At 37.5% G+C, this 27505-nt stretch overlaps 1 protein-coding gene across 2 annotated transcripts; it reads left to right on the top strand.

Moving 5' to 3' along the window:
• The first annotated feature begins 365 nt into the window (after nt 1-365).
• On the top strand, nt 366-26482 carry pik3r3a (phosphoinositide-3-kinase, regulatory subunit 3a (gamma)). Of its 2 annotated transcripts, none has more exons than XM_051870603.1 (8): nt 366-432; nt 11625-11712; nt 11824-11922; nt 13832-14012; nt 14448-14570; nt 14687-14808; nt 18192-18368; nt 25438-26482. In XM_051870603.1, the coding sequence occupies exons 2-8, from the start codon at nt 11657-11659 to the stop codon at nt 25637-25639; spliced, it is 960 nt and encodes a 319-aa protein (XP_051726563.1). In that variant the 5' UTR covers nt 366-432; nt 11625-11656; the 3' UTR covers nt 25640-26482. The 2 variants fall into 2 exon arrangements, with proteins under 2 accessions (XP_051726563.1, XP_051726554.1); XM_051870594.1 differs by lacking the exon at nt 366-432 and adding an exon at nt 10065-10452.
• Nucleotides 26483-27505: the final 1023 nt, after the last annotated feature.

The raw sequence follows: 27505 nt of genomic DNA, 5'->3' as shown, positions 1-27505 counted from the left end.
GAGCAGATAGCCTACTACTTTTGTGTGCACTACTGTCATCGTTACGATGGCAAACATCTTTATTACTACTCTGATAATACATTTATCAATTCAATTAATTTGAGTGTATTTGGGTTTATAACGGTCTGATTCTCACCTTATTGATGAACAGGAATTGTATTTTGTGAGTAAAGCTGCAAATTCTTCCATTAACGTCAGCTGCCTTTGTAATAATCCTCTGATACGTGCAAGAGAAAATCGCTGCACGGCATAAATGATGTATGTTAGGTAATATCTTAGCGAAAGTGCATTTCTTCCTGTTTTCTTCCATTCAAAAAGTTGCATCGTATATGACGTAAGCGTGCTCCGGCCGGGAAGGGCAATGTGAGTGCAGGCCAGCGGGGGAGTGGGGAAAATCGCGCTCGGGCTCGGTTCAAGGCAACCGTGCCTAGTGTGAGTACACCCTTAAACTCATCATCCATGACTACAAAAGTGTTTTAAAAACAGAAATAATGTTGCTAAAATAAAGTGTGTCTAAAGCGTAAGAAGCCCATGGTGTATTTTAGGTTTAGGATCCTTGAGCAATTATCAGTAGAGAGAAGTAACATGCTTTCCTAACAAAGGACCTCAACTTACATCAAAATAAACCACAAACAAAGCCCCAGTACAGTTTTTTTCCCCTGAATTGTTTGTACTGGCATAGCATGTTCTCATTCGCAGACTATGACCTGTGCTAGAGACATTACTTTATCAAACTCACTACAAATGCACATCCCAACACAGGATGCAGCGTGCTTTTTGGAGCAGATGTTCAAAAAAGTAATTTCTTAGTTTTGTGTATTTGTTGCGAGCTTGGATTGTTGGCAGAACAAGTATACGTAATTCTATCAATGAGTCAATATGTATTTTAAGGAATTACATATTGATGCTCATTTGCTAATTTGTTCAGCATAATAATTGCAGCTCATCTCCATTTGCACATCAGCATATCAAATATTAAATGTTAAACCAAAAGACCAAACATCATTGAAACATGACACTTAACTAATTAATTGATAAAGCAGAGTCCTGGCAACTCTCCAATGATCTTGTAAAATAACTCAGTTAAACCATGTCATCTTTTAACTGTGAGTTTGTGATAGAGCCTTGTGATGTATTTTCCAAAACAACCTTTCTAGCAGCTTAAAGGAACATGCCACTATTTTTGAAAATAGGCTCATTTTCCAACTCCCCTAGAGTTAAACAGTTGAGTTTTACCGTTTTCAAATCCATTCAGCCGATCTCCGGGTCTGGCGGTAGCACTTTTAGCTGCAGCTGAGCATAGATCATTGAATCTGATTAGACCATTAGCAACTCGCTCAAAAATGACCAAAGAGTTTCAATATTTTTCCTATTTAAAACTTGACTCTTCTGTAGATACATCGTGTACTAAGACCAATGGACAATGAAAAGTTGCGATTTTCTGCGATTCAAAAGATATTTACTTTGGTGCAGATCCTGAACCGCATCTATTTGAACCCGGAATACACTGAAAATGAGCTTTTGGAATGTGAAAGGCAAGAAAGTGTGGCTGAACAGACTGGGGCAGAAGGGAGGAGGAGAGCAGATTCGTTGGAAGTTACCTAGCTGGAGAGTATTTTTAGGCACTGCGTAATATCATTGCGCCTGCTGCACCCATGGTACGGCAGCAAATATCCTTGATTTTTAGGCTGGAATGAGAGTATCGTTCCTAGCCATATCGGCCTAGAAAATCGCAACTTTTCATTTTCCGTCGGTCTTAGTACACGATGTAACTACAGAAAAGTCAAGTTCCCTTTCGATACTTCACTCATACTGCGTGTGGGGAAAAACTCCTTTTTTCCTCGATACTGAAGCCTTTTTCATTAACGCAGTGTAACTGCACGGCCATTGGTTCACGGCCATTGGACTTACCTTTCCAGAAAGTACTGCAAACTTGGACATTTGTATATACACCGGTGGACATTTCTCACTTGCACATTGGGACTTATCAGCACACTAGGATACTTGGACTGTTTTAGGGTATGGTGTTTTAGACTTTATGCTTCTAACAGACTAAGTTTTCCTGGTTTTATTGTGTTGTTTTAAGTTCCTTGTGATTATTGTAAATACATATTATTTATTCACTTTATTTCTGTTGTTGACTCATCTTTTAAAACACTCCAAAAGCTCACACAGTTTAATCTGACCCCATTTTAATTTATGTAAATTCATCCTTCTGGGCTGAACGTTACACCTTTCAGAAGGATGGTGGTCTCGACAAATGCGTCCAACTGGAGTTTGGACGCATCTGGCTCGTGGTCAAACGGGGAGAGCCATCTACATATCAACTGCCTAGAAATGCTAGCAGTAAGTCGCGCCCTTCACTCCTTTCAGACGGTCCTGAGAGGACACCACGTTCGATCGGACAGCATGACAGTGGTATCCTACATAAATCACCAAGGTGGCCTTTCATCCAGTCGCCTCTGTGCACTGGCAAAGCGCTTCTTGGAATGGGCACTGCCCAGGCTGCGATCGCTCAGAGCGTCACACATACCAGGCAAATTGAATCTGGGAGCAGATATGCTATCTCGGAGCAATGTCCCCTCGTTCGAGGGGACATCGAACGAGTGGATGCTCCATCCCCAGATGATTCTCGAAATCTGGGAGATCTTCGGGAGGGCAGAGGTCGACCTCTTCGCCTCAGAAGACAACTCTAATTGCCCAGTCTTCTTTTCGAAGGACACAGATGCGCTAGCCTCCTTCTTTATGCTTTTCCCCTGATCGCTCTGATCCCGCAGGTCATCAGATGAATCAGGGAAAACAAACACAGAGTCCTCTTGGTGGCCCCACTCTGGAGGAGCCAACTTTGGTCCTCGGAGCTGTTCAGGCTCTCAACGAAAGCCCCATGGCCAATCCAGAGATCTGGGCTCTGCACCTGTGGTCCCTCGATGGGAGCCTGTAAACCTCCCAGGGGACGTACTGAATACCATTTCTCAGGCAAGAGCTCCATCTACTAGACCCCTCTACGCCCGGAAATGGTCAGTCTTCGTCGACTGTTGTGCAGCTCGAAATGAAGACCCTGTTGAGTGTGACATATCTCCGATATTGTCATTTCTCCAGGAGCGTCTGGATAAGGGCCTCACCCCTTCCACGCTCAAGGTGTACGTAACAGCGATAGCTGCGTTCCACGCACCTATTGCTGGCCAGTCAGTGGGTCGAAACAGCCTCGTTGTGCGTTTCTTAAGAGGTTCTAGGCGGTTGAATCCCTCCCATCCTCTCACTGTTCCCACTTGGCACCTTTCCACAGTCCTCAGAGCGCTCAAGGGGGCCCCCTTTGAGCCGCTGCGGTCAGCTGACCTTCGGCCCCTGTCGCTTAAAACCACTCTGCTACTTGCACTAGCATCGGTTAAGCGCGTAGGCGACCTGCAGGCCCTCTCTGTGAGCCCTGCATGCCTTGAATTTGGGCCTAACGACTCGAAGGTCGTTCTGAAACCCAGGCATGGCTACATCCCTAAAGTGCTCTCAACTCCGTTCAGAGCACAGGTCATCTCCCTGTCGGTGCTACCTCCCTCGGCAGATGAGCAAGAGTTGGATTTACTCTGCCCAGTTAGGGCATTGAGGACCTACATCGAGCGGTCACAGCCGTTTTGGCAGTCTGACCAGCTCTTCGTCTGCTTTGGCGGCCGCACCAAAGGGTTTCCGGTCACAAAGCAACGACTCTCGCGTTGGATAGTCAACGCTATTGCTCTATGCTACTCATCTATGGGCCTCGATTGCCCCATAGGAGTAAGAGCCCACTCCACTAGAGGTATGGCCTCCTCGTGGGCCTGGTCTAGTTGTGTCTCTATCAAGGACATCTGTGAGGCGGCCAGCTGATCCTCGCCGTCCACTTTTGTCAGATTTTATAACCTGGACGTACCGACGTTACACGTTCGGGTCCTCTCAGTATGATACGCCGGCCTCTGATGAGCCCCGTCATCATACCATTTATTGGAGGGGGCTAGCTCCCTCATTAGCATGTGTAACATAAAGGGCTCAACGGCTTCAGCCTCCTTACTTATCCTCTGGACCCCTCTGGTGTCCAAGATAGGTTCAGTCGTTCCCTCAGATGGCACGGCGTGGTTGAATTTGTTCCCCACACGCAGTATGAGTGAAGTATCAAAAGGGAACATACTCAGTTACGAACATAACCTTGGTTCCCTGAGATACGGAACGAGTACTGCGTTAGTTGCCGTGCCATGGGGCTGCACGACTCGATTGACCTGAAATCCTATGGCGAAATGCTCGCAATGGCCGTGCAGTTACACTGCATTCTTGAAAAAGGCTTCAGTACCGAGGAAAAAAGGAGTTTTTCCTCACACGCAGTACTTGTTCCGTATCTCAGGGAACCGAGGTTACGTTCGTAACCGAGTACGTTTTAAATAGGAAATATATCGAAACTCTTTGGTCATTTTTGAGCGAGATGCTAACGGTCTAATTAGATTCAATGATCTATGCTAAGATGCAGCTAAAAGTGCTACCGCCAGACCCGGAGATCGGCTGAATGGATTCGAAAACGGTAAAACTCAACTGTTTAACTCTAGGGGAGTTGGAAAATGAGCCTATTTTGAAAAAATAGTGGCGTGTTCCTTTTAAGCAGTTAACAAGTATAAAAACTGTATTGTTTCTCTGTAAATTCTTAAAATGAAGTATTACAATTTTCAATACAGTTATTGTCAGAGCACTGGTTGAGGCAAATGATGAAATAGCAGGATTTGTACAGCAGTCTTTATTAATCAAAATTAAACAAAATCAAAATACACAGGTATCTCCAGAACTTCTCAAAACATGAACAGAACAACCAGCAAATATCAAGGATAATGGGCAAAGAACAACTGGAACATGGCAACTGATGAACAGGGACAAAGGAAATGTGAACTAAGGAGCCGTTTACACGACAACTAAAAACGGAAAACTTTTTATGTGTTTTGGTCATTCATTTTAATGACAACAGCATTTTAGGGGCCTGAAAATGCAAACTTTTAAAAAACTCACTTTCAAAGTGCAAGTTTTTGAAAGCGATAACGTTATTGTCTAAACTACAAAAACGTGAATTTGTATTATTACGTATTCAGTCTATAGACACAGTGTGTTTCTTTACAAAGTGACATTGCCAACTACTGGCCTGGCAGAATAATATAGCATTTTTAGTTGTTTTTGTGGATCCTTGTGAATGGGGATCATTTTGAGAACGTTGTCGTCTGTACTCTAAAACTTTTTTCATTTTTAGTACATCATTGTCCTGTAAACATGGAAACAGAACTGGAAATAGTACAAACCCAAAGAAGAACACAACTCAAACCCAGATCAAACATAACAGTTATGGTGACATTATAGATTTACTGCAGTTGTGCTCAATCATAAAAACTTGCAGAGTTGGTTTTGATAATGCTTGATCTTTCTTTTGTGAGTGAAACATTGCTTCCTCTGAACATCAGAGAAATTACATTCCAGAGAATGAAGTTTTAAAATGCTCAGAGCCAGAGAATAGGAAAGTTTTGCTAAAAAAAGAAAGAAACAAAAACAAGAATGATTGCATGAATTTAATCAGCTCAGATCATTCTCAGAAAATAGTATACATGACCCAGTAGTGCAGACATTCCCATTGGTTTTGTCACAGTGAAAACCTGTTGTTTATTGACGTTATGATGAAATTTTATTTTTTAGTGACTTTGCAGTAAAATTCACACAGTAAAATAATTATGAAACACAAAATAATTAATGAAATGCCCCATTATGCTTTTTTGAATATTACCTTTCATGCAGTGTGTAATATAGCTGTTTGTCAATGTAAGAGGCCTGCAAAGTTTGAAAGATCAAAATGCATGACAAATAAAGTTATTGTCTCCTAAAAGAAAGAATCGATTCTGAACTGCCGAAATGAGTCGTCAGTGATTCCAGTCTCACTTCCTGTTACATACCTATGTAACAATTTAACAAATTTGCCTAATGCCAGCCTATGGTCTTTACTGCCTGCCCACAAATGACGTCTACTCTGACCCGCCCTCAAACACTGTAGTTGTAGCTGAGACTTGAAGAGTTTGGTTCATGTTGTCATGTTGAGAAGATGCTGTTTTCTGCACTGTGAATCCACGTTGAATCAAAGGATGAGGACTCGCACTGGAATTGATATGGAAAAATGGACACCATCGTTACTGTTTGTGTATGAAGCACCGAGGAAGAGCTGAAATTCAGATATGGTAACAGGCGCTTCATTTACGACATGCACTGTAGCGGTAGACCAATCACAAAAGACTGGGCAGTCTGACCAGTCAGAGCAAAGTAGGCTCTTGGAAAGGAGGAGTTTAGAGAAACTGAATCCTTTATCGAACCGTTACAGACACTGTGAGAAACGAGGTGAAACGGCAATATACAGGTGCTGGTCATATAATTAGAATATCATCAAAAAGTTGATTTATTTCACTAATTCCATTCAAAAAGTGAAAGTTGTATATTATATTCATTCATTACACACAGACTGATATATTTCAAATGTTCATTTCTTTTAATTTGATTATAACTGACAACTAAGGAAAATCCCAAATTGAGTATCTCAGAAAATTAGAATATTGTGAAAAGGTTCAATATTGAAGACACCTGGTGCCACACTCTAATCAGCTAATTAACTTATAACACCTGCAAAGGCCTTTAAATGGTCTCTCAGTCTAGTTCTGTAGGCTACACAATCATGGGGAAGACTGCTGACTTGACAGTTGTCCAAAAGATGACCATTGACACCTTGCACAAGGAGGGCAAGACACAAAAGGTCATTGCAAAAGAGGCTGGCTGTTCACAGAGCTCTGTGTCCAAGCACATTAATAGAGAGGCGAAGGGAAGGAAAAGATGTGGTAGAAAAAAGTGTACAAGCAATAGGAATAACCGCACCCTGGAAAGGATTGTGAAACAAAACTCATTCAAAAATGTGGGGGAGATTCACAAAGAGTGGACTGCAGCTGGAGTCAGTGCTTCAAGAACCACTACGCACAGACGTATGCAAGACATGGGTTTCAGCTGTCGCATTCCTTGTGTCAAGCCACTCTTGAACAACAGACAGCGTCAGAAGCGTCTCGCCTGGGCTAAAGACAAAAAGGACTGGACTGCTGCTGAGTGGTCCAAAGTTATGTTCTCTGATGAAAGTAAATTTTGCATTTCCTTTGGAAATCAGGGTCCCAGAGTCTGGAGGAAGAGAGGAGAGGCACACAATCCACGTTGCTTGAGGTCCAGTGTAAAGTTTCCACAGTCAGTGATGGTTTGGGGTGCCATGTCATCGGCTGGTGTTGGTCCACTGTGTTTTCTGAGGTCCAAGGTCAACGCAGCCGTATACCAGGAAGTTTTAGAGCTCTTCATGCTTCCTGCTGCTGACCAACTTTATGGAGATGCAGATTTCATTTTCCAACAGGACTTGGCACCTGCACACAGTGCCAAAGCTACCAGTACCTGGTTTAAGGACCATGGTATCCCTGTTCTTAATTGGCTAGCAAACTCGCCTGACCTTAACCCCATAGAAAATCTATGGGGTATTGTGAAGAGGAAGATGCAATATGCCAGACCCAACAATGCAGAAGAGCTGAAGGCCACTATCAGAGCAACCTGGGCTCTTATAACACCTGAGCAGTGCCACAGACTGATCGACTCCATGCCACGCCGCATTGCTGCAGTAATTCAGGCAAAAGGAGCCCCAACTAAGTATTGAGTGCTGTACATGCTCATACTTTTCATGTTCATACTTTTCAGTTGGCCAAGATTTCTAAAAATCCTTTCTTTGTATTGGTCTTAAGTAATATTCTAATTTTCTGAGATACTGAATTTGGGATTTTCCTTAGTTGTCAGTTATAATCATCAAAATTAAAAGAAATAAACATTTGAAATATATCAGTCTGTGTGTAATGAATGAATATAATATACAAGTTTTACTTTTTGAATGGAATTAGTGAAATAAATCAACTTTTTGATGATATTCTAATTATATGACCAGCACCTGTATATTATGAGAAAATTATATGTTTTTTGACCTATTGTAGGAGACCTCCAAAATAAAATTAAGAGTCTTTAAAATAGCGCAATAGGGGCACTTTAATGAAACAGCTGAAACATGTAAAATATACAAATTCAAAAGTATTGTTTTGGTCAACAGATATTGTTAATCAACTATTACAGCAAAGAAAACTACAACTTGCAACACATTATCTGAGGTTGGTTCTTACAACCAAATACACTGCAAAGGAAGTCATAGCACATATAATGATTCATATTCTCTAATCTTTGTTTGCTAACAGAGACAGAATGAAGTTGTGATGCCGGAAACACAATGGCCATGGCTCTGTATACGCACATCCTGATCTTGGCATAGTTGTCCTAACATAAACAACCTGAAATAGACACTGTATCACTTGTGCTTATGGAAAAGTGCAATGTGATCTAGCCAAAAGCAAATTATATTTTGTTCTATTTTAAGTGGATTGTTTGTATTAGACACCAAGAGATCTGACTATTTAAAAAGGACATGAAATAGAAAGATAATGTATTGACTAAGTGACGTGTTTGGAAATGGTGTTGTCAGTGTACAGAAAATAAGTATGTAAAAGATTACAGAACATATTATTCTAACATTATAAAAATCAATTATAATCTGACATCTCAATATGTAAAGATTTTTATTGCCATGAATTGCCACATTATTGAACATGAGAGATTATGAGCAATAACATTCCAGCAATAACAAAATGTCTTGACTCTATAGAGCGGGTCAGCTTTTGTTTGTGATTAATTAACTGTAGGCTAAATTAAAACAACAGGTTGAAACAATATTGGTGTGGTCTGAATGATAAAGATGCCAATTATGTGCAGTATTTATGCCCAGAGATTATTGCAGGTATGCAGAATAGACACAGATCTCGAAATTAACAAATTTGGTTTATTATTTATAAATATTTTTATTGTCATTTTTGTAATACTTGCAAAGGGCTAAAAGAACAGAAAACTGGCAACTTCTAAGTCCTTTCCAGATCAAATCAGGTCTATAACACTTGCTGAAGCAGTGCCTCATAAGCCTATAATGTATTACATAGCCTATTAAAACGTTATGTAAATTGATATTAAAACACATAACACTACAGTCAGACGAATTCAGACAAGAAGTGTGAATTCTAGACTATAGACTGTTTTTCATGAGTCCTAGGGCTGTCAAAAACGCGTTAATTTTTGTGATTAATATTTTGTTTTATAGCGTTAAAATACTGAACGTGATTAACTGTTATTTCGGAGATTTCATGTGAAATTATTTATTACAATATCAACATATGTTATACAATTTAATGTTAGGTATATTGTCTTATTAGACTTATTTTATTGTTAAATTAATTGCACTTAAAAATGTCTTTCTGTGCTGTTCTGTGCTGTTCATCGACTTCCTCGAGATATTATAAAAACAATTCACATGTCTTCATGTATCTGAAAAGTACCTATGCTGCTTTGCAGGCTCAACCGAACTAGTGTTTGAACACTATTTAAGAGTGAAACTTTCTTTCTCATGTCAGTAGGCAGACAATGCCAACAGTACACAATGTTCCCTTCACTGAAGGAACTCCCCCTATGTGCAGACCTTTCAAATATTTAAAAGTTAAAAAACGTCATGACATTTTTCTTTATTCATTTAGACAGTTTCATTCAGTTTCAAAATATAAATTACTGTGTGCAGAAAACTCAGAATTTGGACTTTAAAGTAGTTGATAAAGAAAAGTATCTATTGGCACCATGTAGGCTAATATATGCAGGACAAAAACGGACCGTAACATAGTTGCGGGGAAAGGGGTGATAACATTAACACAACAGTGGCTTAAAATAAGAGCATACAATTAATACAGAATTTCTAAAATGTATTTTCAATATTTTGATAAAAGCAATGGCAATGTATAACAAAAACAAAATAATAATAACAACAACACAAGGACATCCTGTATAAAGTTTTCCCTATGCAGATCGATGGTATCGTCCTCAGACAGACACTTATATCGTCCCCAAACCTTATAAGAGTTTGATTGACTCAAGACACTGTTCGTTTGGATATTTAACGTCAGATCAATATACAGCGTTATGAACGTGCCGAACTTGTATGTTATTCTGGTACATTTTCATAAGCTTTATTGCTAAGTTTTATTTTGAATGACTGGCTTCCAAATTATTACAACTGGATTCTTGGACTATAAGAGAAAAACGGTCTTTTACGGATTTTTAACATTGTTTTGCTGTTGTTTTCTTCGTTATCTTCGATATAACAATTAGACAATCGTTTACAATTATTTGACGTAACGATTTACAGTATTTACAACGCTTAATTCACTTCTGCAACACGATCCATTGTTGATAAAAGGATGTCGTCGTCTGAAGAACCGTTTTCCTACATCGAAATGAGTCGAGTCAGCGCAGCTGGCACTGGTACGTAACTTTATTTCTTTATTTTTTCCTTGTCATCTTTTTATATTTGGTGTTTATTCTGTTTAAATCACCCTGTCTTTGTTCTCGTTCAAACACAATTCTAAGTGTCAAGCGTTAATCTTGGGAACAATAATACAGCAGTATTTATGAAAGTAACATTTGTGAAAGTTAGTTCATATTATATAAAAGTGAGTTAGCCCAAACTTGGGCTTTTCATTCGTTGAGTTCTGCATGTCTCAACATGTCATCACTGAGTTCATTGAGGTCAGCAGTGCAGGAATATCGGGCCACGAAATACCAATCCTACTATGGTGAAGCGTTAGCTTATGAATATTAAATAGGCAATGATGACGTTGCTTGGTAACAGTCCTTGAGCGTCCAATCACTTAACTTGATTAGTATTCATGAGTCCAGAGCCGCTCTGCATGAGTCTTGCAAAGTCTTAATTTAAGCCAATAGTAGAGACCCGCTGATGGACGTCACGTTATGTAGTAAATATTCACAGACCTTCACCTTTTCCATAGTAGGATTCGTGAATTCGCAGGCGGGAATACTAGGGAAATCCCGAGCGCTGTTCTGTCCACAGCTGTCACTTCAGGCAGTCTGCACATAGTTCTAGACAGGCGTCTTTATAGAAACATACTGTGTCTAGATAACATTATTACTGATAGGTTAATAAGATTAGGCGAGAACCCTCATATACTGCTTTTATATTGCTTGGATTGTACTCTGTAGTTTCTGTCCAATTTGTCACTCGTGTTTGTATTAAAACGATGTATATGTAATGTAAACTGACATTGACAAAATGAAACAAAGACGAAAATGTTATGTTTTCTGTGTAAAATAGATTAAATATTCCAATGTAATGATTATTTTCCAATATAATTATTAGATGTAATTTAGTATATTTGATATCATATTTATTACATTAATTTATATTGTAATATATTTTAAAATATATTAAAATATATATATTTTTGTATCATGGCAGTCATAGATATTATTGATAAATACATAATACAAAAATCTATTTAAAGATCTGTATATTTTTCAAATAAAATAAGTAAAATAGTAGATTAGGGCTAGAGGTTTTCCAGAAAAAGTGTAACAGTTGCTGAACTGTTCAATAAACAGTTGTCTCACATTATGTTTCATTATGTTCCTTTAATCAGTCATTAGTGGCGACGATCATCTCCTAAGAGAAATGGAGCCCAACAATTCATTACAGGAGGCCGGGTGGTACTGGGCTGACATATCAAGGTGAGATTGTTTTTTATTTTATTTGGTGAACTTTTTTGTCAGAATAAGTCTTAGTTTTTTTGTCTTTATCAGTTTGCTTGCTTATTATTGAATTTATACCACTTACATTAGGGAGGAGGTGAATGAAATACTCCACGGCATGCCTGATGGTGCTTTCTTGGTCCGAAATGCCTCCTGCAGGGTGCAGGGAGAATATACATTAACTGTTAGGTAAGAATTGCATGTTTTAAGATTCCTGTTTTAGTGAAAACACAGCAGATATGTGAGGTACCGACAGTGGACAACTAATCATTAGCAACTTTCACACATGAACTTTCACACATGTCTTTTGTCTATATTGCTACCAATATCACACTAGTGCATTAGTTCACACATTAGTGTCATTAAAACTCTGTGATGTGATTTGCTAGTACTTTTAGCATCTGTTTAAGGGTGTTAACTCAACAACAATGTACTAAAAACGCAAAAGTTTTTCCTTTGCGTTTTTAGCGTACAGACGACTACATTGTCAAAATAACGACTTAAGACGCTGTATTATGCTGCCAGGCCAGTAGTTTGTGATGTCAGTTTGTAACACTACGCATCTATAGACTGAACATGCCACCGTTTTCACAAATTTGCGTTTTTGTCGTTTACATGGAGATGATAATGGTATCGTTTTCAAAAACGTACACTTTGAAACCTGTTTTTTAAAAGTTTGCCTTTTCAGGCCCCCGAAACGCTGTTGTCATGTAAATGTTAGGGGTGTGCACGAATAGTCGAATATTTGAATATTCAATCTGTAATTATTATTTGAAAAATAAAAATACTATTCAAATTTTACTATATTGCTTTGTTTGCTGGCCGTAAATGCAGTGAATCAATAATAAATCCCAAGCACAAAACTCACAGTTCTAACTAAATGCACTGGGTGGCGCTGTGTAGTGTGTTAACAAGTTGATTATATTTGATCACAGAATGTTGTCTGCCTCGTGAACTTTGGAATTACTTAGATCAAAATTATCTTACTAAATGATCTTACAAAATGGAATTACTTTTGATCAAATGAATTAATGAAACTGATAATATCACCACCAAAATGAGAAATCACATGAAGTGCAGCTGTACCTGAGTAAGCTGAGAAGATACCTTATCAGATAGCAAAATGATTCTCGACACATATGCTTCCTTTAATTTTGTCTCTGTTATATTTGTGTCCCTGCAACTGTGATAGGGGAGCGCTTTTTCTCTGCAGCCGGCCTTACCTATTGTTATCAAACTGTGGAGTTAACTTTCACCCGAACATGTGGATATTATTGTTTTTCTCAACATGAACATGTGAAACAATATAAACACGATAACCATATGCCAGTTCTCTGGCTTTTTGTACGTTCTGTATGATACTTGGCGCAGTCTGCTTCATTAATGTTTTTTCCCCGTTCGCTCTGCTTGAGCTTAAATGTTTTTGTTCTTTACATTTTTTGTATACACATATTGTTTAATGTTTTCTGCTGAAAGAAAACCTCAATCTATATAACGTAAGCTTGTTGTGTATATTGCTTAATCGTAAGCTTGTTCAGAAATGGTGACAAAAACTTGATGATTAAAAATAATATCTTTCCCGTTAAACGTCATTTAAATAAACAAATATTCGAATATTAGTTTTTTTTATGAGCCCAAATATTCGGATACAATATTTTTGAAAAATGCCTATTCCTAGTAAATGCATAAAAAGTTTTCCATTTTTAGTTGAAAATGGTGTCGTGTAAACGTACCCTAATTTGACTGCATCTTTTCTAGAACATAGATAGTTAACTCCCGTGTCACAGGCTTACAACCACACAGCCTGCAGACATTGTGTCAGTCAGAAATTTGGCTCAAACTCTTTTTACATCAGAACATCCTAACCATGAATGTGTTGAAATGAAAAGTTAATATGGCTTTGTTCACAAATAGCATTGTTACAATTTTTTCAGCAATATAACAACATCTTAAGCAGGCAAGCAAATTGCCAGATTTGATTTGACAGCATTTCGACAATGGTCTCTTTTCATATGACATCTACATGGAGAAATACATTGTACCACTGAATTAACAGAAAAGGCTGTATGTGTGAAAGTGCTTATTGAAATCCCCACAGGAATAATGGCACCAACAAACTCATCAGGATCCATCATCGAGATGGAAAATTTGGATTTTCTGAGCCTCTGACCTTCAGCTCAATGCCAGATCTGATATCTTACTACAGGCATAGGAGCTTAGTCCAGTACAACACTTCCCTGGATGTCACATTGGCTTATCCCGTGTCCCACTGTAACACGGTCTGTATCTTTTCAGTGAATTTCATTGTGAAGATGATCTTAGTTGAAAGGAAGCTTTTGTTTATGTATTTTTATCAACAAGTGAATGCAGTCTTAGTCATTAAAAGGTTAGTTCACCCAAAAATAAAATTTCTGTCATTAAGCACTCACCCTCATGTCGTTCCACACCCGTAAGACCTTCGTTCATCTTCGGAACACAAATTAAGGTATTTTTGATGAAATCTGAGGGTATCTGATCCACACATAGGCAGCAACGTCATTGCACCTTTTGACATCCAGAAAGGTAGTTGAAAAAATGGTTAAAATAGTCAACGTGACTACAGTGGTTCTGAAGATGAACAAAGGTCTTACGGGTGTGGAACGACAAGAGGGTGAGTACTTAATGACAAATTTCATTTTTGGGTGAACTAACCCTTTAAGCTATTGCATTTTCAGGATCTACCTGTGAAGGAAGAGTTTTTGAGTGCAACCAGAGAGAAACTTCAAGAATGTTTAAGGCTGTTTCAGAAGACGGCAGAGTATGACCAGCTATATCATGCTTGCACTACATTATTACAGGTAAGCTTTGGAAAAGGATCAAATATGTGCTGACGTAATAGCGTTTGAAAAATATTAAGGAATGTATATCAAATACTGTATATTGCTTTTCTAAGAATTTCCCTGGTGCTTTACAGGAAATCCAAAGGAGAAAAGCTGTAGAGCCTGTCAGTATGACAGAGATCTCAAAAGAACAGTGTTATTCTCAAGAGAACTTTTGCAAGGATTTCCCAGACACAATTCACAGTCATCTGACAGAGTGAGTGCTCATATGATCTATATGTCTTACTTGTTGTAGGGTGTTCTCATTTGTTGTTAGTACATTCCTGTGCAGCTGATAGGGAGTTCTGGATGGTTGCTAGTTGCCTGCTTATTGAGTCAAAAGAGCCCATCTCCAAGTCTTGATGATATTCTGTTCCTTAGGTATTGCTCATTGGCTTCTTTTTATGGGAGATCTGGAGGATTTTTGGTCTATTCGCTACCCATCAGGCAAAGGCATTAAGTCGGCTCACTTAGAAAAGTATAATTTGAAGCATCATCTGTACACAGAAGTTACGTAGGGCCCTATGATTTCTGTGATGCAGAAAGCATAGACAGAATCACGGAATCCAGTCATACATTTATGGTATATTGTGGAATGTTGTGGAAATAAAAGTAGGACTGTGGAATAAACTAGATTGCCATATGGACTGTCTGTGAATATTAAAGCGCAAAAAGACTGCTATTTAGATACAGGGTTCCTACGCAGTTTGGAAGTATGGAATTTGATTTGAGTAATTTCCATGTCTGGAAAAGTATGGAAAAAAGAAATCAGAGTATGGAAAAATATTTGTGTTTTCAGACTATTGGCTTTATTCAGTTTTCTAATTTATCATACCTGCAAACTAGTCACTTTTTGGCGAAATTAGCCGTTTTGAATCAAAATACGTCATTTATGTGAATCGTTTAGATCCGAAGAGTGTAGTGCCAATATTTTTTTTTAATTATTTTTTTTACTTGAAGCAAATGTTGTTTTTTCCATTTATGTTCTTGTCAGAGTGCACCAGAATGCTTCGTTTACATGTTAAAATAACAAAAATCTGCCCCCAGACCCCTCTACAACTATTTAGTTCCTACACGTCACCTTTTTCACCTCTCTTGACTTTGCAGATATGTTTATAAAATTATGAATTTCTAAAATATTAGGGAAACTGTCATACTGTGCTTGTGTAGGTTACTCGTAGGCTACCCTATAGAAATGCTTCGATACCAACAACCAATACCGACAACAGAGCAAACACTGACCAGACAGGATAAATCACAGCAGGATGTCTATAAAGTAAATGTACCAAATTAATAGACAAATTAAATATTTACGCCTATGTAGCGAGTGGTATGGTCAGAAAGGGAAACAAATAAAGTCACTACGCCACCCTGTTAAACAGAGAATATATTAGTAATTGTAGATTAATCCCCAACAAAAGTCACACAGGTAGGTACTTGGTTTTAAGAAGAGAAGGGCCTAGATGTGAATACTAAATACAAAACAACAATCAAACACTAATTTAAACATAGAAAAGGAGACCGAGGCTTACCAATGGCAGAAATTGTTTGGAAGGAGGTATGGAAATTTGAGTATGGAAAAGTATGGAATTTTGAAATGGAAAATGTGTAGGAACCCTGTAGATATGAAGTCAGCATGTTCTTTATAGGCATCTTTACACAGACGATTTAAGGCTGCTCTAAAGCGGGTCTGTGTCTGCTCAGATTTCAGTGTAAAGACGCAATGCCACATAAAAGCAGACCTAAAATACGCTGGGTCTGACCCACCTCAGCCCCTAGTATCAAAGGCGACTCTGATACTGTTCTGGTTCAGTGTAAATGAACGCGAAATATAGCCGCCCTAAACTACGTCATTGTCATGACAACCAAAAGCATTCCAGTCAGCTCAGGCGGCGCGAGATTCAAGAAGCAGGAGACGAAACATATAGGGCAAATTAAAAAAATGTCTACTAACAAGGGGCAGTGAAGTAAAAGAGTCCTGTACTCACATTGTGAAACAAACCACCAAAATAACAGTAGAGAATCGTCGTGTCATCAATTGGCTTTCGCCGTTTCTAATCATCCTATGAAGAGACTGTCAGATCAACGCGCTGCTACATTTCTCTCAGATACGGTAAATGCTTAACACAATCGGTGTCACTGTGATTGTGCATTGTTATATTAAATTCCAAAAATCATCTCCTTGAGGACGATATTTCACCCACACACAATGGTCTGGTGACATCTGCTGTACTGTCTGACACACGCAAATGCTAGCATCATTTGTTGTTTCAGGCTCTTTGGAAAAAAAATAAAAAAATAAAAAAATGTTCGACCTCTTTTAAACCTGTGGTGATCTACCCGGTGTAATAATGAATAATTTCTTTGTAGCATTTGTTCCAACTGTAACGATTTTTATTAAGAAATATCAGTAGGCTACCACAGAATTATGACAAACATCAAAGCATGAGATAGCTATAGCACGCAGAGGAAATTAATTTAAAATTTCGGGGTTTTTTTATATTTATTTAGAGTTTTATTTCATTGTTTATTATTTCATTATTTTTAAATTCATTTTGTTAAAACTGTAGTTTTAAAATAGTCATGTCCAAAGCATTGTTTCCTGCAATTTTAATTCCTCCGTGTAAATACACATTTTTGTGATTTTATGCCGCTTCAGAGTTGGTTTCTGTGCCGCTTTTTCTGTGTAAAGATGCCTTATGTCTCTTTGTGAATAAATGGTGCGGTTTCGTTCTCCAGAGCTGCTTTGAGAGTCACTTCATCAGCATTTCACCATTCCATTTGAGAAAAACCATTGTCATATACACACAGAAACTCACGACAACCTGTTAAAATAAAAGTTTGGGTTGATGAAATTGTGACAGAAATATATTACAAATATAAAGAAAAATGTACTTTTCAAAGTAATAATAAAAATAATAGTAATAAAATGATTTAAACTTTATTTTTAAGGAATTTCACACATTTTTTTTCTTGTTTTAATTTTAATATAAATGTTGTGCAGAGCCCAAAAAAAAGACGAATTGATACATTTTCATTTGACTACATCTAAAAATGTCATTCTTGTTACACAAAACACAAATTTTTAATGAAACGTGAGAGATTTCTGTTGCTTCAAGTTCATTCAACCACATAATTGATACCTTAAAAAGTTCATGAAGAGATCCATATGAATTGAGTGGTTTAATCCAAATCTTTTAAAGAGACATGAATGAATGGATGTAATTTAGGCTTTTATTTAAATATAAACATTGATTAACACATACATCAAATATGGTAAACAGAAGCTAAACTGTACTTCCTGAAGTGTCAAAGTTTTGGGTGAATGGACTTCTAATGGAGTTTCAGATTCAATTAAAATATATTTATTTGTGTTGTATTGTATTTCTAAATAATCTACCTGTCACCACTGATTTGATAAAAAAAATCTTCTGTGTTACTTCTTCAAGCCCCTCAATATATTGATACCTTTTGAAGCAGTTTAATTTCCAATTTTTATTAACAATGTCGGGCTGCTTTGTGTGATGCAAGATGTCTGTAAGGTCTGTAGGAGACAAAGGTACAAGCCTTTTGCTTATCAATGAGTGATTATTTTCTCAGGTCTCAATATGAGATAAAAGAGCAGCAAGAGAAGAGTGTGGAGCTCCTAGAGGAAGAGAGTTGGTTTGTGGGCGATCTTGGTCGAAGTCAGGCAGAGGAGCTTCTCCATGGAAAACCATCTGGAGCTTTTCTCATCCGCAACAGCAGCACGAAGGATTGTTACGCCTGCTCTGTAGTGTAAGTCATCAATCAGTGCATTGTCCTATTTGTTTGTTAATTAGCACAAAATAGAAATGTTCCGTAACTTCATATGAGTCTATCATCTTCAGAGGCTATGGTCTCTTATAGGGAGACATTTTGCTATTTCCATAAAGTCTGCTCCACATCTTTTTCTGGCCATGAACTGCCCATTTAGACAGGAGTAAAATGACAAATCACAGTTTGCATTTTTTATGAAGTCTGAAATTAGATTGTTGAATTGATTTACTTAAATGAACTGATTCATGAAAATGAATCAATCTTAAAAATTATATCATTCAAAAACTAAAAGGGATAGTTCACCCACAAATTAAATTTCTGTTATCATTTACTCTCCCTCATGGTATTCCAAACATCTGTGGAACCAAATCATTTTGGTGACCACTGACTTAAAACATATGGACAAAAAATAAAACCAAAACCCTCTTTCATGTCCCACAGAAGAAAGCTACTTTTCCACCATTGGGCCGAATGGTTCTAAGAACGGTAGGGAACGGTTACAGTTGTATTTCCACTTGTGCTTGGTTTGACATGGCACGATTACAAACTGTTGGCTAACCGTGCTGAACCGTGCTGGTAGAATGCATGCAGTGACCAGCGCAGAATGACGGCCTGACAGTGGAAAAGCGGCTAAAGTCATACAGTTTTGGAATGACATACGGGGGGAGTAAATGATGACAGACAATTTCATTTGTGGGTGAACTATCCCTTTTAGTTTTCGAATGAATGAATTTTAGTTTCTTTTTGTAGACATTTTAATCAGAGATGCTATTAAAACATCAAACAAACATCTTAACACTTTCATGTTCTCAAGTCATGAGACAGTTAAGCATTGCAAAACTAGTCTAATGACTCTTTAGTAGGGGTGTAACGGTACACAAAACTCACGGTTCGGTACGTACCTCGGTTTTGAAGTCACAGTTTGGTACGGGTTCAGTACAGCAGGTGGGGAGAAAACTAAACATAATTTTTTTTTTTTTTTTTTAATAAACTGGTTTACTGAACAAATTGTGTCTCTGTCTTTAAATATATTAAATTAAATTTTAACTAAAAGTTTCTTAAGGATTAAAAAATATATCTCAGCTAATGCAATAGGGAGCCCTTACTTGAACATTGAACAAACTATTAGCCTAAATTTAATCGCTATTTATTTTTTAAATATAAAAATCAACACTCAAATAACAAATTGTGTGCAAACATGTTAGCTGCACGTAAGGCAGTTTTTGCATTAGCTTCTAAATCTAATTATAAAATTATATTTTACTCCAATTTGTTGTTGAAATATAATAATTTCTACACAGTGGCTGTCATTTTCACGACAGATTCATTTAAACATACATTAAATAATCAAGACATCACTAACAGGTTAAGTAAAATATAATGAATATATAGGCGAATACAGTGCATCTATTAAGCGAAAGAGTTAATTTCTCTGGCGAACTAAGCTGTGGACACTGAATGGCTTTTCTGAGGTAAATGCTATGTGACAGTGTTTTATTGATGTCTTTCCGCCGGTTAAACACTGATTGAGCGATTACTCAAGATATTAACATTTCAGTAAGTTGTATCTTTCAACATACCTTCAGGTGTTCATTCACGTTTATTCAGGGTGTCTACAGATATGAACAAGTTACATTTAAGACTTTTTAAGACCTTTTTAATACCACCTTACATGAAATTTAAGACCAAACCTGCGATGGAAACACACACACACATTATATATATATATATATATATGTACTGTGAATATATAAAACACAAAAAGTCATCACAAAATATCATTACTGTCACAAATGCTATTTATTATTAGAATATACAGTGAGCTTTCATATCCAAGAAATCAAAATTAACAGCTGCCAAATAGCTAGAGAAATACTGTTCTTTTGAATGAGAAAATGAATAGAAAAATAATTACTGAAAACAAAATACAACAATTTAAACAGCTGTTAAACTGCAAAGAAGCCACTGTATTACATTAATTACTATCATTGACCAGCTGAGAATAACAGGTTGATTTCTGTTCTGGCTTGTATTTCTATTATATGTCTACCTTATACAAATATTTGACTCATAACAATGTGAATGAACAATTTTCATTTGAAATGAGAAATGTGGAATAGACATTTTCATTGAGAAGGTAGAGAGGATAAAGAAAATGGTTAACTGGATATTACACCATATGATATTATGGCATATGCCTGAGTTCTACGTATTTATTTCCTAACTCGGTCTCAACCTCTTTTAGTTCTGCGACCTTTTCTTTGTATTGCTTCCTCAGAATATTAGACTTGGTGATTAGCTGGGCCATGAGTGTACCTGATTTACTCTCAGCTTGCTCTGCCAGTTTGTCTGCTTCTTTTTCAAGGCTGTTTGCCACCTCAGCTACTACCATATTCCTCTTTTTGAGCTGCTTAAGGTGGTCCTCTGCAGCTTTTCTCTTTTCTCTTTGGGCATTGCTCTCCTGCTTTCTCTTTTCCTGGTCCAGGTGTAGCCTATACTGAGATCTTGCAGAAGCTGCGGCTGCCAGGATCTCCTTTGTCAGATGAACTTTTAAAAACCCCTCCACAGACAGAGACATAGTCACATATCAGGTAAATGTGACCATGTACATTCTGCTAGATCTCTGAAAACTTAAATACCAGCAGAGATGCCTCCTGGCAGCTGGAGGTCTTGTAGAAAGAAACCTATGAACAAGTCGCTTCATTCTTTCCTGGCACAAGTTAGGGACTGAGAACATGTTTTGTGGGTCCAAACATACCATCTGCCTCACAACAGTGTACTTCAATGGGCTCTTATCTTGAGTTTTCTGGATGATGTTAGTCAAACAGGCCATGCAGTCCCTTCTAAACTCCAACTCACTGAGCTCACCTACTCTGCAACTACTCTGGAGTTCCTAACAGGAAAAATTGAGAACAGTGAGACTGACTAAATGTTTTATGCAAATTCCTGTACCCTAATCGTTGTTTGATATTTGCCAGAATACCTTTATGACTGCTTCTGCTCCTAAGCCGATGTCTACATTCTTTAGTTGTTTTCTTGCTTTCTTGTCAGTCGTGTCCAGTCTGACCATCTGCAGTGCAGTTATGTCATTAAGGATTTCTTCCTTGAACATATACATGACATATATAGTACACATATACAGTACAATGTAAATAAGTCTTAATGTTATTGAATTCAAATGGAAACATCATATACTACTTCATGACCAGGTCTTTGCTAATGAATGGCATCACAGACTCATCCGTCTGATATTTAGTCAGAAAGGTGGAGAAGGTCCTAGAGATAGCCATGAAGAAGTGAAACTTGGCCATTATGAACAGATCATTCCGTGCCTCTGCAAGGGAGTCATAGGATGATGTTCTTGAATTTGGAAGCCTTTTCTGTGTCACTGCATCTATGTACATCACGATCATTGGCCATATTGCAATAGCCCTATCGATGACTGGTAGGTTTTCTATCCATCGATGCCCACAGAATGGCACGGGAAACACAGATGTTTTGGTCAAAGTGCAGAAATCCTCTTCTAGCAGGGCTATTATGGAAGATTGTATGTAGTGCCCTGAGCACCTTTTCCATTTGCCAGACACTGAAATCACTTTTGATGGCATTATGGAGTGTGTGGAGCCCACAGCTCCCGACCACAGTCAGCTGGGCACCTCCAAACGCCTCTGCATGTTCCTGCTGGAGCATTTAAAAAAACTTCTAGTTGACACTGGGTCCATCCATGGAGACAGAAATCATGTAGACTACACTTAAGATGGTTAAGTAACAGTGTCGAAAATTTTGTACAGCATTTAAATATATAGTAAAGCTATATACTTAACTAAAATATACACAATTATAGACTATATACAATTATATATAACTTATTTATTATAGAAATTACAATTCAGCTATATACTTGTTAACCTAAAGTTGTAAAAAAAAAAAACAGTCATACTGTGGCCTTACGTTAGCCTACATTTTCTACATGATACACTCTAATAGGTCAATTAATAAATACACTGATTAAAAGAAAACTTACTTTAAAATGCTGAAGTAGATCTTGTGCAGTTGCATGGCCCATAAACTGAGATCCAAAGAACCTTGACTGAACACGTTCATTCAACCAATACCGCACATGAAGGTCCAGTTGCTTGCTTTTAGTTGTCTGGTTCAGGGTCTTGTCAAACATGATCACAAAAGCACCACATCTGTTGACCTCGGCTATAAGTTCTTTTTTTATATATGGCGCCAGTCCAAACTTAGCTATATATCTGCTTTTATCTTTTCCACACATAAATGTCCGAACAAGCCCCGAGTCCGGAAACATAGCTTTGAAGACCTCCTCAATCCCGTCACTTGACCTGAATGAGTGATGGCTCGTTACCGTTCTCAGCACCCAAATCACCTCAGCTCGCAGTGTTGGCGTTGAGCCAAAAACTGTACGGAGGTCAGATGATGGCGTTGTAGGCTGTGGATTCCCAACATCTGTGGTGACATCTTTGCTAGTGGTAAGGGTGGAACAGAAACCTTCAATTGCACTCGGCTTCTCACGGGCACTCGCATACTCCCTATGCTTCCCGCTCTGCATGTGGGATTCTACCGCTTTGATGCCCATTGTACCCAGTTTAAAACAGTGCAGGCACAGTTTGCCTCGTACACATTTCCCAGCACCAGCCTCAACCACCACGAGAATTCATCTTTCCCGAGCCATTTATTATTAATTTGCACTTACCCATTACGGCTACCTGCTGCCTCTATTCTCTCTGATGATGTAACGCAGTGGTTCTCAACCGGTGGGGCGCGCACTCCTGGGGGGGCGCGGACACTTTCCCGGGGGGGCACGAGTAGGCTACAGGATAGGAGGAAAAAAAACCTGAAAAAAAAAAAATTGCAAATTTTTTTTATGACTAAACTACTGTCATAAAAAGTTATAGTTTTGTATATACATAACTCCTGAATAAAATTAAAATGTGTTTGGACTGATTTAAAAAAAAAAAAGTTTTGAACAAATTTGATTGGTTTGTCGATAGTGAGCGCAAATGCAGGTGATAAGTGGTTTTATTAAGCGAGTCATTGAGTCGTTCATTCACGATTCGTTCAAACGGCCGATTCATCAAGAATGAGACAGATGTTTGTGAATGGGTCATTGAATCTTTGACTCAAACGATTTGTTCAAAACACTGAATCATTCAAAACACGATTGAGTGTTACTGTGAGATGCGCTATGTTGTGATCTTTGTTTAGATTCATCGGATCTATTTTCGCTGCTAAAATAGACCAAAACAGTCATTATTTAGTCTAAAATGTAAGTGACTTAATATTATTAACTTGTTTGTTGAACTGTCATATCAGTGTCACATTTTCAATCGCGAGGTGATGGTAAATTAAGTGATGGTCAATTGTCAGCTCTCTTGGTCGTCAGGTCGTTTGATGTATGTTGCTTAACTGTGTTCAAATGTTATAAATATAAAAACACCACATTTTGAAATTTAACTGCAGTATGTCAATTTAGTTTATTTGTGTGTGCTGCGCTCATAGACTTTAGAAAACGGCGCTCATTTGTTTGATTTCTCCCGAAGAGTCCAAAACTGTTGTATTCGTTTTTTCATATTCGTCTTTTGGTGGCTCTCAATTGTCAAAAACACCCCTCAAAATATTTGCTACGGATGCGAAAAATGCAGAAAATCAAACCATCCGAATTAATTTTTATGACGGACGGAAGTTTCAGAGGCTGCAAAGGTATAAAACGTGAGGTCGTATTTATTTTTATTTTTATATATATATATATATATATATATATATATATATATATATATATATATATATGAACGAATAAACTAGTCAGAATATAGGCTACAGTTAAAGCTTTCCTTTACCTGCAAGCTTCTGTAAAAAATGCAGATGATGCCTACTATTCGGCCTAGTAATAATAACAATAATAAAGCATAAATTAATATCAGAGGTCTGGTGCCAATTCCCAATTATAGCAATAGCCTAGTAATGATAATAGGCCTACTGATGATAATAATAATAATAACAACAATAAAGCATGTAACCTCATATAATTATATAGCAATAGCCTAGTAATGATGATAGGCCTACTACTACTCATAATAATAATAATAATAATAATAATAATACTCACTGGGGCCCCAACTGCAATGAACCAGCTTTGGGGGCGCCCAGCTGGCAAAAGGTTGAGAACCCCTGATGTAACGCAATAACTACCACGAAAAAAAAAAAATCTTCTGTCCAATGATCAGTCATTGGGTCCGTCAGACTGGAGAAATTTTTGCAGTAATGCGGCGAAAAATATTTAAGACCTATCGAATCTGAATTTAATACATTTTAAGACTTTTTAAGGCCTTTTATTGGGAAAAAATATATTTAAGACTTTTTAAGGACCCGCGGCCTTAAAAAGTCTTAAATTATTCTGTAACTACTATTAAAGAGGAAGAGATGATTGCGTTCCGCGCTCGTGCTGCTGGTTGAACTGAGGCGCCTATACAGTGATCTGTCACACCACATCAAAGTGTGTCAAAACGGCATTTTCTGTTTGAATTTCGTGATTTCGTGAACAGAATTTGAAGGATGCCACTTCGTTTCTTATCAAAAGTAACAAAACGCAGAGCTTATTGCGATTATTGGTGGTTAGGCTACAACGCTGTATTCGGTGTCATTTCTTTCATCTTATCAACTTGTCTTTGTCCGTTGTCGTAATTCACCGGGAAACAGTGTAATGCATTCTGTACACATGTGCACCATACCGAAAGCCCTGTACCGAAATGGTTCGGTACGAATACGTGTACTGTTACACCCCTACTCTTTAGTAATCCAAAAGGTCAAATAACACCACAATATTCATGGTTCATTGCCTTTATTTATAGTACAATAGAGTACATACAAGAAAGTAGGGGTATTAAGTCATCTTTCAAAGGTTCAATAACACAAAACTTAGAAACTTTTATAAATCTAGCTCCTAGATGAAACTTTGTTTCCTGGTGGATCCCGATTCTTGGAAACTGCTTGTCGCTAACCCTGCTCTTAATATCTTTAACCACAGGGTTGGCAACCAGGTGAGGCACTGTGTGATTCGCCATACAGAGCGCGGCTATGGATTCGTTGAGCCATTCGATCTCCACAAGTCTTTGAAGGATCTAGTTATGCACTACCATCACACCTCTTTGGCACAGCACAACCAGGCTCTGGACGTACGGCTGGCGTATCCAGTTCACATGTCCAGCGCTCCCACCGTTCACAGTTGAGTTCGCCATGCTGACAGCTGACTTCACGGTGAAGATTAAGTGCACTAAGACTGAACAAGATTTGGCACTCGTTGGCATGTCCCTTCATTTTACAGTTTGAACAATGTACATTGTGCGAAGGGTGGAACCAACTGTCAGGGCTGTTGTATATGTATATTGCACTTTCCAAAGCATTCCTCATGGTCATAATGATACTCCAGTACTTGAACAAGTATTTGATGAGCCCTTTGTAGACATGTTTACAGATAGTCATAAAAACATGAGAATTTGTTTTTAAGGGTTTTGTAATACAATCATGGTTTTTTAAGCAAATAGATGTAGTAGTTTTTGTGGGGATGAATGCATATAACCTTTTTATTAAAACATTTTTTAAGGTGTATCACAGTGGGGTGCATTTATTATTAAATGACACACTTTTAAATCTTGCTTTATGTCTAAAACAAGATGCCTTTTTTTTTTTTTTTTTTTTTGCACCCAAATAAGGATGTTTTTGACGCACGGTTTATTTGTTCTAGAGAAATCCAAAAATGTTTCGGAAACGGTTTTTAGTTTATAAAAGTATCCATTTTGCACCTGTGAAAAAGTAACAGGAAATGTATTTGTTGAATTTAAGTTTGTGGCAAAGGCCTACTTATAATGTTTACTTGTTTTTATTAGGAAAGCCAGGACAGTGTAGTTGTCTTATGGGACACTTCACTGAGTTCAATAAGTGAGTGTGTCTATGGTAAATGACACAATGCCAAACTGCTCATCCTTGAGATGAACAACTCAACTCATCTACAGTGTTTTCCCTTGCATGCTTCTTTTAAAAAATAATAAAAGAAGGGATTGTGAATAAATTCAGAGCTTGTGTCTGATCTATTTATTTATTTTTTATATATTTATGTATATAAATGATATATGTAGGGTGACAAACTTTTTAAAATTTGTGATTTTTGCTGATGACACCAATATTTTTTGTACTGGGGAAAATTTGCAGCAGCTGTTGGAGATGGTCACAGCAGAAATGAATGTTAAAAATGTGGTTTGACTTAAATAAATTATCTATAAATTTAGATAAAACCAAAGTTATGCTGTTTGGAAATCGTAAAATTGATACACAAGTAAAAGTAATTATTAATAATGTTGAAATAGATAGAGTATATGAAAATAAATTTCTGGGTGTGATTCTGACAAAATCTGCTGGAAACCCCACATTAGACATGTCAGAGCAAAAGTAGCACGGAATATCGGAGTGATGGGGAAAGCAAGGCATGTGTTGAATGAGAAAGCACTTTATATTGTTCACTTGTCTTGCCGTACTTGAATTACTGTGTTGAAGTATGGGGCAACACCTGCAAAACCACCATACAAACATTAAGCACAATACAAAAAAGAGCAATTAGGATAGTAAATAAAGTAGGATATTATGAGCATACCAATTTACTGTATTTAAAATTACGTACTTTAAAGTTTAAAGATATGGTAGAATTTAAGACTGTTCAAATTATTTATAAAGCAAAAAATAAACAGCTGCCTGAAAACTTACAACAACTGTTCACAGATAGAGAGGGGGGTTATAATCTGAGAGGGGCTTTAAATTTGAGAGCAGAATGCTCGAACAAAGCTCAAAAGTATGTGTATTTCAATTTGTGGGGTGATTTTGTGGAATAGTTTGAATAATTCTATCAAAGAAGGTGTAAATATCTTGCAATTTAAAAAAAGGTATAAGAGATTTATTTTTGATAAGTACAGAAGTGGGGAGGGAGAGAGATAATTTAGTTGTTGTTAATGCTGCTTGAATTTTGGTTTGGTTTGTTCTTCCTTGTATTAATAGTTAGATGGTAGGATGGAAATTGGAGTAGCATTTTTGTATTAGTCAAAATG

Source organism: Ctenopharyngodon idella, chromosome 2, assembly GCF_019924925.1.
Source record: "Ctenopharyngodon idella isolate HZGC_01 chromosome 2, HZGC01, whole genome shotgun sequence".
Classification (NCBI taxonomy): Eukaryota; Metazoa; Chordata; class Actinopteri; order Cypriniformes; family Xenocyprididae; genus Ctenopharyngodon; species Ctenopharyngodon idella.
This window is presented reverse-complemented; position numbering and strand designations above follow the sequence as displayed.

Bases quoted from the DNA above. Each gene is read 5' to 3' on its own strand.
- pik3r3a (XM_051870594.1), top strand. From the start codon at position 10,389: ATGTCGTCGTCTGAAGAACCGTTTTCCTACATCGAAATGAGTCGAGTC. The intron at 11,713-11,823 runs GTGAGATTGTTT...CACTTACATTAG, and splicing joins TACTGGGCTGACATATCAAG to GGAGGAGGTGAATGAAATAC. The intron at 14,571-14,686 runs GTAAGCTTTGGA...GGTGCTTTACAG, and splicing joins CTTGCACTACATTATTACAG to GAAATCCAAAGGAGAAAAGC.